Source organism: Trichoplax adhaerens, genomic scaffold (assembly GCF_000150275.1).
Source record: "Trichoplax adhaerens TRIADscaffold_13 genomic scaffold, whole genome shotgun sequence".
NCBI lineage: Eukaryota > Metazoa > Placozoa > Uniplacotomia > Trichoplacea > Trichoplacidae > Trichoplax > Trichoplax adhaerens.
Window position 1 is genome coordinate 567,493 of NW_002060955.1, and position 13,333 is coordinate 580,825.

Sequence of the window (13,333 nt, forward strand, 5' to 3'; positions counted from 1 at the left end):
TTAAAAATTAAATAAAATTCGATGTGAATTATTAGCATAATAAAATTATACAGAAATAATAACAGTAATAAAATAAAATTTATCTCTAAATTTTAACTCGTCGATTATAAGCTTTCAGCATAATGTTAACTCGTATTAAACGCATACTCAAAGTAGCCATTTGTAAATTTCTTGTTTTTTACTGCACTTAGTATGAGACAGTAGGTATAAAAGGGTGCTAATATCAATTCAATATGAATAATAGGAAACGATTAGAGATAGTCTAGTCAAGTACTATGGTGTCCTTTATGCTGTTGTTGCTATCCTTCGTTACCATAGCAACACCATTTCGATGCTAAGTGTGTATCATCGTAGAATTGGAGTGAGCACAGTTGATGTTAGTCAGATATTTTAAATCATTTCTACGCCAATGGCAGCTTCTACCGCGAGTTATCATCGACGCCAATCTCGAAGAGATGCCAAGGAAGTTATAAATCGACCTAAGGTATTATCAACTAAATTATTTCAATAGCTTTTGGCTATAAAGCAGTATGACATAAGGCTTAATCAGTGCACAAGTAAGATCATTTTAACAAACGCTAGTTTTAGAAATGAAAATCAGTGTACAGCTTTTCTTCCTTCCCTACTAGCTTAAAAGTAACAGATTATTCTTGTTAACCATGATATTACTATATTCGGTTCTACACAGAGCTAACACTTAGATTTAAATTTCATGTTAAATTCATAAGATATAGATAAAATTAACATAGTTATAGAATTGTAGCGTTAAGTTTAAATCTATCCTAATCAATTAGATATTGGTCATCACCATCTACATTCTAACCTGTATTGTAGCTATAGAAGCTACAAAGTAAACGGTCAGTGCTGATACAGGCATGATTTATAGTTATTGAACGTTAGATAGTGTTAGATAGCCTTTAAGATTTCTATTACTATTAGCTAAGGTAGTCAATTTTGTTTAGGTGACTTTATAAAATTAAAGAATGAGTAAAAATTGCCTATCGATAAGGTATGATATTTAGAACTGTAGATTTTGCTCCGCCAGTTAGAAGGAGAAGTATAATGAAATTCTTATATAAACAGATCCAATTCTGTCAGTAGTTCAAAACGATCTAATATTTTGATATTCTACTCAAATATTATGAAAATCAAGTCTATTTCTGACTTTGTGAAAACTTATTAACAAGTTGAATGATATAATTGATCGATAGCCCACACAATCAGCTTAAAGAGACTTATACTTGTATTTATTAAAGAATTTAGAAATACTGATAGTCCGATACTCTCCTAGGAATAAACATTAAAGCACTCTTTTAAAGATCTATTGAAAGGAAGTTAGAGCTATAAAACTCTGTAAACAATATATAATTAACGATTATGCACATAAATAAGGTTTAATTTAATTTAATAGTTAGATCTTGAGAGGACCAGAAATCAAATATAGTACAGTTACGTATTTAATGATAGAATACACTCAATTATAATTATTTACTAGACAAAGGGGATTACTACAGCAAATACGATACTCCGTGGATACAGGATGTAACTTTTGAGTAAAAGTATTGTTATTACAGACGTTAAGGCAACCCAATATCTATGATTGACTGCTAGCCTTGCAGAAATAAAATGCAATAAGACAAGTAATACATCTATATCTTTAAAGTATTTTCATGAGTAATATTGATGATGTGAAATCGTACTGTCGATTAAAACCTATAATCGATTGTTTTTATACGTGTATTACGCGTAAACGTAAATGATAAGAAATATTTGAATATGACTCCTAGATATTTCTTAAAATTCTTTCAAAACATGATTTAGTTGTCTTGATACAAACTAAAATGAAAGATTCCCACTCGGCTTGATAGTACCAAGTCAATCATAGATAGTGTGATAAATTGGGAGTAATATTATCTGAACGTAGCTACTGCAATTTTCTAATTATAGTTTAAATGGTAATAATAATTTTCATATTTTTGTTATTGCTATGAATACAGGTAGAACTAAATGAATACATTTTAAGTGAAAAATTGAAGGATAGGCTTCAACAGTTACATTCGAATGCACCTGAAAATCATAAGAGAATATTTAAAGAATACATAGACGAATTTGAAGACAGGCAGCGTACTGGTAGCCGGAAAAGCTCAGCAGGTACCCTTTAACGTGCAATAAAGTATTTGATTTTTTATTAGGTTTTAAGCTTTAAATCTTATTGCCAAACAGAGGTAATTCTATATCGTATGTTGAGCAGAATTATATTATTTCTTTACAAGATGATTGTATGTGTATTGTAGTTTCTATCATTGACATTATTCATATTACTGAATAGTAAAAGTAAGAATCTCTTGCTATTTTTTACGTCTTTTCGTAATATCGAAATTCATTATTAGGCTTATAAATTTACAGATAATTTGTTCTGTAGACAAGGGATGCGGCCCGTTTAACTAATCAATTAAAAAACAAAAATGAGCTGAGACTTAACAATATTCATGCCATAATTTTATTATGTTAGTTTTAGTAGATTATATCAAGTCAATAATATCGTTCTAAGCATGCTAATAAATAGCTATAATTTATCTTTTCTATACGTAATAACCAGGTTTGGTTTAATGGAGGCTAATTCTTGTAATAATCTATAAAACATAACTTTTACATATTTTACTTCATAATACTTTAGGATCTTTGCCTTTTTTATTCTAGTTTGCAAAAGCTTTCATCTTTTTGCTACTAATATTTGATAGTTTCAAGATTAAGTCAAAGGCTACAAAATTTAATGGACTTAAGCAGAATCATATACATTTATTTGGTTACGAAATTAATTTAAATAGGAGGATGTTTTCGATTTAGTATTATATATAACTTTTTAGATAGCCTTTGATATAACCGTAATTTATAATAGACCCAGTATGCTACATACCTCAAATCTGAAGATTTATGAGATATGTTAAGATAGATAGAAATTTTTAGGGTAGAAACACATTTTCTATTATTCCATAAAGAACATTTCTAGAGTTAAAATGCTGAAATTTTCTTATAATATCTATATTTCTATATGCTTGATAATAATATCTTATCGATGGATTTAATTATCTATTTCTTTAGCTCCATTTTCTAAAGCTATAACATCACATCGACTTGATTTTAAGTATCAATTTCAACCACCAGCCAATATTCAAAAGTAAGATTGTGGACTTATATTTCCTATTACATACTTACCACTGAAATGATTTGCAAAGATTGACTACAAGCATTTTGATTAAACTTGCATTATTTTCTGCTTTGCAAAGCATTTGCAAAAAATTTTAAATTATAATCATTTAAGATTTAGTTGAGTAATGTAGTTTAACATCGTACACAACTCATCAACCTAGACCTCCTTTTCCTTAATATAGCATAAGTACTACCATTTACAAGCAAATTTATCCTTAGTTGTGATTCAGTACTATACTATTTTATTGAGATCAAGTTGCTGTATGTTAATAAAATATACAGGTTACTAGAATCATTTTCCTAAATTGCTATTTAACCACTATTACGGCCATAAATTAAAACATGATTGAATAATAGAATTTAAGAATAATGTTGCAAGTAATTTTTATAAATCAAAAGATATTGGTAACTTAATGACATTAATGTGATGGAATATTGTTGGCAGCCAGAATAATGCCATGAATAATATAATCAGTTACTTTATTTTAAAGAGAACGAAATGAAAATAAAATTTTGTAGTAATACTTAAAACAGTTTTATATAATTGAAACTGCATAGATTAAATGGATATCAACGTTTCTACATGATAGCCTTCCACGATGAAAGACACATCCTTATTGTTTCAAAAATATATCATAAAGAGATTTTATTTAATGGTGTTTGACTTAATTTTATCACTAGCAGTAATATTAAAAATTTAAAGATTTTTATTTCCTGGTTTGGTAACAAATTGTTCTGATTTAAATAGGCCGAATGAGAAATAATATATTAACAAAATTAAATAGATTTCTATATGGTACTATTATTAGATGATAGTTTGATCGTTGTCGTAACACTGTAACACTTATCTGAAATCTGGATATTTTAAGTTTCTAAGTTAATAATGTCTCTTGGGTTAGGCCAAAACACAGCCAGATGTTGCCATCATCAAATGCTGAAGTAGATAAAACACTTGGCAAAACTGTTTATGAGGTAGAACATGAGCAAGTAGCAAAATTTACTCCAAGAAAACTAGAACCATTGAAAACAAGTAGTACTAAAAACAATCCTCATCCGCTAAAAGTAAAACAACATGGCTAATCTGTAGCTTATATATTTATTTTTACTGGATGTATTTATTCATTTTTACATAAATTATTCTAATGGTTTCATATTTGTCACCTACCTATTGACAGCCTTTTATGGATTGGCAATTGAAACCTAATGTAGAAGATGGTCAGCAATCGCCGTTAATTGAGCAAAGTCTATATGAAATGGTCCAACGTGACAAAAATCAATCGACCTATCGTAAAGATTTTACACCCTCAATGCCTGGTAAGTTTTTAATCATTTATTCTTAAACAGAAATTTATATTAATGGAAAGAATGAATCATCATAAAGGATAAAAACTAACTTAGGCGCTGTTTACATGTTCTTTCTAATATCCTGAACTAGACAAAGTATACTGTTGTCTGCTGATTTATTGTTTCGTGTTAGCCTTATATATAGAACAGAAGAAAACTTTATGCTGTAATTTATAATTGATAACTAACAATTATAATTGCATACGAGCATACTAAAGAAATGTGCATTTCAATTTATGCTCGCACTGGAATAATTGCTTCAATTAAATAGAGTTATGATTGCTTGCAAAGATTAGAGCTTGATACGGAATTATTAATTACTTTCCATTCTGAAGAAAGGCATTATAGGAGTAATTGCAATGTAATTGTATATTTAAAATATTAAGTTCATTATTATGTTCATGATAGTATCAATTTGAATCGATATAATAAGCTTTAGTTGATATCAATTAAATTAAATTCTTGATAAATGAGATTTGATTCGAATTCGATAGCAATAACTTAGAAATATTTGATTGATTAGGAATAAGTTGAGGCCTACTTTTCTATTCTTATACAGTCGTGCTCTAATTAGTCTAAAAAAACAGATTAAGTTAAGATCAAATTTAATTAGAAATAGTGTAACATTTAGATACTAGCTTTATTAACCCGGGATATACTGAAATTATTAGATATGCAAAGATTAGCTAGCGCAAGAAAAATGATATCTAGTCGTCAACCCAAATATGACGAAGACACTTGGAAAAGTATTACCAATGCAACGTTTAAATACAACAAGCTAGATCAATCACTCTTGAATCCAGTAACACGATTTGGGTCTAATCCACATATAAAAAATTATGCAGTTGGCATATGTAAGTGTAAAGATAATATAATTATTACACCGTCTTTAGTTATATCAACGATGAAAATGTGTTGTAGTTGCGGCAGAAATGGTACCGTAAATCACTACAGTTGTTTGCAATCTTAATCTAATTGGAACAGAGACATTAACTGCATCGCAAGTACAAAATCTCGGAGCTTGTAGCTGTCTTGATCAAAAACTAGATGTAAATTTAGCTACAATTTACTGCGAAGTTTCGTTTTAATCTCATGCCTTAAAGTACGATATTTCACTTTAAAGAGTTTTAAGAGAGAACTATAGATTAGTACTTTGCCAATTAGCAATTTTTATTTGAAATGAATCTAATAGATTCCATAGTTTAATTTCTAAATTGATGATCATCCTTCTATTATTATTTCCGAACGCTTTAATGATAATGTATAATGCTAATTAGTATCATGTTAAATTCTTAATGCAATTTTTTATCATTAATTTATATCTCCACCAAAACTTTGACTGATATTAAATGGAACAGTGCCCATTACTTCTAAGGATTCTCCTATACTTGAGATATCAGCCAAGACTTGTTATGAAAATTACTATGGCTCTCGACGACGGTAATCATTGTAGTTATCGAAAGGAATAAAAATTTATTTCGATATTCAATTAAGATACCGAATTATCGTTAATTATTATATAAGTAAACCTTCCGTAATCTATTGGAATTGAAATTTAATGTAAATTGCAAATCATTTGATTGTAATTGCTATTTTTCTAATTATTAGAACTATCACATAGTGATTGTAATAATCAAAATGGCCTACTATATTATATCATATAGTGTAGTCTTGATTTTTATACTAAGATTGTTTGTGTATAATCATCCTTAGTAAACCCTGTCATTGATGACCACTCATACTTCTCAAATAGCTATCTAGTCTCCGTGTTAAAGCTGTTATTAAGCTCGTTGATCATTTACACAAAGTAATCGTTTCCATTATCAATTTTTTCTACCTTATCAAACGTAAATGGCTATTTATACATTTGATTGACGTCTATTGACTTAGTTTTAATCGCGTCCAAAGTGCTAATAATGAAGGTTATTGTGTAAAAGGTAGAAGGTAAAGTTGATTGAATACATTTTACATTCGAACGTTAAATAAAGTAGCATTCCCATCTCGATGTGATCATGCAAGTTTATAGCCATCGTAAATATGTAGACATGTTAACAGATATATTGTACATGTTGAACGTATAATATATTTTCATTTTCTAGCCTGTATTTGTGTTAATATAAAACAGACATCAATAAATTGTAGTCAACAATCACTGCTTGCCTAGACAACATTTTATGGTGTTTCTTGTGAGTCTCAAAGTACTGTATAAAACTCAGGTTTTATAGAAATGTAAAAATGAATTATTCGAAGAATATAATCAGTTCCATCATCAGTATTAGTCGTTGCAATACAGTATCTACTCAATTTTTGAATAGTGTAGTATCGTCCGTGATTGATCTAGTCTTTATTACTTTTATTCTATTCAAGATTTTCGCTATACTACTGAAGTAAAGTATATTATCTTAACCTATTTTAAATGATGTCTTAAAAACGCGACTGTGATAGTACGGATAAGCTTTTCTATTCTAAATGGCAAAGTTTTCTGCCAGAAGTAATACAGCAAGTTTAAAAGAAGAATTTAAAGCTATTAATCATCTTCTTATAGTTCTTCACGAAAAGTTATAATTAATTGATAAAATAGGGTAATAGATTGATAATCACTGGTTAGGTGGAACACTACATAAAGCACATAGTTTCATTTAGAGCTCAGTTTAATGGCGTTTCCAAGGCTATGTCTTTTTCAAATGTATTGCTCAATCATTCTTATTTTTTTGGAAATATCTTGAAAGGTAATTTCTGCTTCTCCGCTTAACTTTAATCCTATGAAACTGTTCCAGATCAATGGAATTAAAACAGCCATCTTATACAAATGACTCTACTTCAGGTTTTTGATATATAAGTATCTATGTCACGTAAATTGAAGTGAAGTCATATAAAATTAGGCCAGATTTTCAATGTAATAATATTCATGGCTGAGAAATTAATTCCTTTCAGTGTGATGATGTAAAAGTATATCAAGTTTGCGATGTAGTAATATTCTATAATGGATATTAGTTAAAATGTAATAACATGAAACTGGTTCCAATTTGCGGTATAATAGTACCCGCATCATGTAAAATGATTCAAATGTATTCAGGTCTATTGCTAATTGTTCAATTTAAACTAAACTCCAATTAATTAACATTATCCTAGCAAAGGGCTTCGAATTGCATTTAGCATACCTAAACGATGTTTATAAGGGAGTTATTAAAGGCATGATTGTGGAAAGATTAGCTTGATAATGGTCTAGCAGTTAGTTTATGCATCGCTTGGGTTTCATGCTGAGTTTGAGTAGATTTACTGGGCCTCTAATAACGATAATCTAATTAGTGTTGTAAATTTCGTTTCAAGTTAAAAGGATGCAGATTGCAGGCTAGCTTCCTGCATTTTTCGTATGTAAATGTTGATTTATCGCGTATTGTAATCTTATCAAAGGACAAATTAAATTGCAGAGACGAAGAGACTAAAATATCAAGCTAGGTGATGTCATAAAATAAAGAGATAGGTTAAGGTACATTCTAGTAAATTGTATACAGTATAATTGATTTTATCAGAGAATTATGAGTGTTATGATTATAGACTTTCAAAACAACGAAATTTTCCAGTTGCTAGTTTATATTTCATTTGGGTTCACGCTTGAGTCTAAGTTGATGGATTGGAGGTTCTGATAACAGTAATATATGAGTGTCACAGAGTAAATTTTGCATATTGATGCTTATTATACTTTTGTTAGATAATGTACTTTGGTCTTAGTTGATAATACCGCAATCTATGACGTTATACAAATTGAGATGATTGTAAGTGTACTATAAATGGCTGGCTTTTTAATAAAGTTTGGATTCAGTTTTATGTATATCATTTTAAGATGTAGTAAATAATAATGAGAAGACTAGTAGATCTGTCAATAGATTCAATTCTTAGTTAGAAAAATAGTAGTTACCAACGAATAACTAAACAACTGAGCACAAATAAGTCAATGCCAATATGTTACCAACGAGTAGCAAGATCAGATATGATGGATAACTTTTCACCAATTCTTCGCGATCTTTAAATGCCGTACTGTGTTTTACTGATGACCATATTCAAGTATAAATTACTCTTTGAACATGATTACACTATATAAGGTGCCCCATCTAAATCTTGATAATTAAGACTAACGTTGGTGGTTGCATCAGCAATAAATACCACAACATGAAAATGACAATCTGATTATAAGAAAGACTAAAGGTTAAATTGTAATTAATCATTATATTATCAACAATGCTGGGCTAGATATGGTATTGTTCCAGTAAAGAGCAGCGAATTGTATATAGCACGTATTAACCGGGTTTTCATGAGAGAATGACTAGTACCATGATTATAGCCAAAGAAAACATACGAAATTTGTAATAGCTAGTTTATATTTCATCTGGGTTCATGCTTGGATCAAAGTTGATAAATTGGAGCCTTTGACAACAACAATATGAGAGGGCTGTAACGAAGTTATTTACGAAATTATTAATATGATAGCAAATTTATGCTTAACACTGTATTTTACTTATTCAATACTAATGTTATGCTAATGAGTAAGCTTCTATTTATTATTATAATAATAGCGATGACGCAGCTTATTGATATTGAAAAATAAATAAATAAAGAGAAGTAAGGTATGGAAAGAATGTCTTCGCGCTTTCAATCTATTACGGCTTCGTTAATATCAAAAAAGCAATTTACCAATAATTAGAATTGACGACCGTTGACTTCTTAGGGCGTATCCAATTTGGCCGATTTGAGCGCACAGTGAACTAACATAGATTTTGAAATCTTGACATTAAATAGAAGGCATTAGTTTGGCCCAATCATATAATGTAAAGACGAGTGCGATAATCAATCGCATCTCTATTAAAGTTGCAACCTCTATCGATTAGAGTACTAGTGTTTATTTCCCCAAATTACTGTGTATGCTTTCAGTCTTGTTATAAATTGAAACATGGCGGCATATGAGTCCACAAAATTGACTATCCTCGATGAAACCGAATTTATCCACAAAAAAGGTATGAAATGCTTTGAAGAAGGCGATTATGAACAAGCTCTATTACATTACAAAGAAGCTGTTACTCAAATCCAATCTACGTCCAAGAATAGTAATAATAATCATCACCATCAACTTGAACACGATATTTATCTGGACATAGCCGATTATTATTTAAATCAATATAAACTGATAGAAGCTGATAAATGGAGAGGAAATGCGGAGATATTAGCCGAACAACTACAAGATAGAGTAAGAATTGCAAAGTGCTTTGATAGACAAGGGTGCATTAAAGAATTGCAAGGTGATTTGAATGGAGCTTTAAAAGATTTTAACAAATCACTTGGAATAAAATCAGAATGGTCAGAAAATGAAGATATCAATATGAGTAAGTCTTATCTTAACATTGGAAGTATTTATGATAAGCAAGGCAAGTATGACGACGCTCTATCGATGTATAACAAGTCACTGAAGATTCAACTAACACAACTTGATGACAATCATCCAAAAATTGCTGTAACTTATAGCAATATTGGTGGTGTCTATAATGATCAAGGCAAGTATGACGACGCTCTATCGATGTATAACAAGTCACTGAAGATTCAACTAACACAACTTGGTGACAATCATCCAAGTATTGCTACGACTTATCACAACATTGGTGGTGTCTATTATCATCAAGGCAAGTATGACGACGCTCTATCGATGTATAACAAGTCACTGAAGATTCAACTAACACAACTTGATGACAATCATCCAAGTATTGCTACGACTTATCACAACATTGGTGGTGTCTATAATGATCAAGGCAAGTATGACGATGCTCTATCAATGTTAAACAAGTCACTGAAGATTCAACTAACACAACTTGGTGACAATCATCCAAGTATTGCTACGACTTATCACAACATTGGTGATGTCTATAGAGATCAAGGCAAGTATGACGACGCTCTATCGATGTATAACAAGTCACTGAAGATTCAACTAACACAACTTGGTGACAATCATCCAAGTATTGCTTCGACTTATCACAGTATTGGTAGTGTCTATAATCGTCAAGGCAAGTATGACGACGCTCTATCGATGTATAACAAATCACTGAAGATTCAACTAACACAACTTGGTGACAATCATCCAAGTATTGCTGCGACTTATCACAACATTGGTGGTGTCTATAATCATCAAGGCAAGTATGACGACGCTCTATCGATGTATAACAAATCACTGAAGATTCAACTAACACAACTTGGTGACAATCATCCAAGTATTGCTACGACTTATCACAACATTGGTGGTGTCTATAATCGTCAAGGCAAGTGTGACGACGCTCTATCGATGTATAACAAATCACTGAAGATTCAACTAACACAACTTGGTGACAATCATCCAAGTATTGCTGCGACTTATCACAACATTGGTGGTGTCTATAGAGATCAAGGCAAGTATGACGACGCTCTATCGATGTATAACAAATCACTGAAGATTCGACTAACACAACTTGGTGACAATCATCCAAGTATTGCTGCGACTTATCACAACATTGGTGGTGTCTATAATGATCAAGGCAAGTATGACGACGCTCTATCGATGTATAACAAATCACTGAAGATTAAACTAACACAACTTGGTGACAATCATCCAAGTATTGCTACGACTTATCACAACATTGGTGGTGTCTATAATCGTCAAGGCAAGTGTGACGACGCTCTATCGATGTATAACAAATCACTGAAGATTAAACTAACACAACTTGGTGACAATCATCCAAGTATTGCTGCGACTTATCACAACATTGGTGGTGTCTATAGACATCAAGGCAAGTATGACGACGCTCTATCGATGTATAACAAATCGCTGAAGATTCAACCAACACAACTTGGTGACAATCATCTAAGTATTGCTGCGACATATCACAACATTGGTAGTGTCTATATACATCAAGGCAAGTATGACGACGCTCTATCGATGTATAACAAATCACTGAAGATTCAACTAACACAATTTGGTGACAATCATCTAAGTATTGCTGTAACTTATAGCAATATTGGGCAAGTCTATAATCATCAAGGTAAGTATGACGACGCTCTATCGATGTATAACAAATCGCTGAAGATTGAACTAACACAACTTGGTGACAATCATCCAAGTATTGCTACGACATATATCAACATTGGTAGTGTCTATAAAGATCAAGGCAAGTATGACGACGCTCTATCGATGTATAACAAATCACTGAAGATTCTACTAACACAACTTGGTGACAATCATCCAAGTATTGCTTTAACTTATAACAATATTGGGCAAGTCTATAGAGATCAAGGCAAGTACGACGACGCTCTATCGATGTATAACAAATCACTGAAGATTCGACTAACACAACTTGATGACAATCATCCAAGTATTGCTATAACTTATAGCAATGTTGGGCAAGTCTATAACGATCAAGGCAAGTATGACGACGCTCTATCGATGTATAACAAATCACTGAAGATTAAACTAACTCAACTTGGTCACAATCATCCAAGTATTGCTGCGACATATCACAGTATTGGTGATGTCTATAAAGATCAAGGCAAGTATGATGATGCTCTATCGATGTATAACAAATCACTGAAGATTAAACTAACACAACTTAATGACAATCATCCAAGTATTGCTACGACATATCACAACATTGGTGTTGTCTATAAAGATCAAGGCGAGTATGACGACGCTCTATCGATGTGTAACAAATCACTGAAGATTCAACTAACACAACTTGGTCACAATCATCCAGGTATTGCTGCGACATATAACAGCATTGGTAGTATCTATAAAGATCAAGGCAAGTATGACGACGCTCTATCGATGTATAACAAATCACTGAAGATTAAACTAACACAACTTGGTCACAATCATCCAAGTATTGCTACGACTTATCACAACATTGGTAATGTCTATAAAGATCAAGGCAATTATGACGACGCTCTATCGATGTATAACAAATCACTGAAGATTCAACTAACACAACTTGGTGACAATCATCCAAGTATTGCTACGACTTATAACAGCATTGGTAGTGTCTATAAAGATCAAGGCAAGTATGACGACGCTCTATCGATGTATAACAAATCGCTGAAGATTAAACTAACACAACTTGGTCACAATCATCCAGGTATTGCTACGACATATCACAACATTGGTGTTGTCTATGAAGATCAAGGCAATTATGACGACGCTCTACCGATGTATAACAAATCGCTGAAGATTCAACTAACACAACTTGCTCACAATCATCCAAGTATTGCTACGACATATAACAGCATTGGTAGTGTCTATAATGATCAAGGCAAGTATGACGACGCTCTATCGATGTATAACAAGTCACTGAAGATTAAACTAACACAACTTGGTCACAATCATCCAAGTATTGCTACGACTTATCACAACATTGGTGGTGTCTATAATCATCAAGGCAATTATGACGACGCTCTATCGATGTATAACAAATCGCTGAAGATTCAACTAACACAACTTGGTCACAATCATCCAAGTATTGCTACGACATATCTCAGTATTGGTAGTGTCTATAAAGATCAAGGCAAGTATGACGACGCTCTATCAATGTTAAACAAGTCACTGCAAATCTTTTTAGTAACGCTAGGTGAGAACCATCTTCATACTGCCCAGCTGTATCGAAGTCAAGCTGTAGTCTATTGTAAACTGTTGAATTTTCGTCAAGCAATCTCATTATATCGAAAGTCCATTAACAGTCTACGCAATGTCTACGGAGAGAGTCATCCTCAAATT

The 13,333-nt window shown here is 31.6% G+C and overlaps 2 protein-coding genes across 2 annotated transcripts in view; both read left to right on the forward strand.

Moving 5' to 3' along the window:
* Nucleotides 1-409: 409 nt before the first annotated feature.
* TRIADDRAFT_60001 (uncharacterized protein) lies at nucleotides 410-7,772 on the forward strand (the record flags this gene model as incomplete). The annotated part of the gene is made up of 7 exons (XM_002115970.1): nucleotides 410-484; nucleotides 1,998-2,151; nucleotides 3,103-3,178; nucleotides 4,110-4,272; nucleotides 4,386-4,524; nucleotides 5,226-5,408; nucleotides 7,687-7,772. 7 exons carry the CDS (start codon nucleotides 410-412, stop codon nucleotides 7,770-7,772), a joined length of 876 nt encoding a protein of 291 aa, XP_002116006.1.
* Nucleotides 7,773-9,502: 1,730 nt separating this feature from the next.
* Nucleotides 9,503-13,333, forward strand: part of TRIADDRAFT_60002 (uncharacterized protein) — a gene marked incomplete at both ends in the record, with an annotated part of 6,565 nt that continues 2,734 nt past the window's right edge. The window contains one exon of the mRNA XM_002115971.1: nucleotides 9,503-13,187. Within this exon, the coding sequence (XP_002116007.1) occupies nucleotides 9,503-13,187 (3,685 nt within the window). The remainder of the gene's footprint in view (nucleotides 13,188-13,333) is intronic.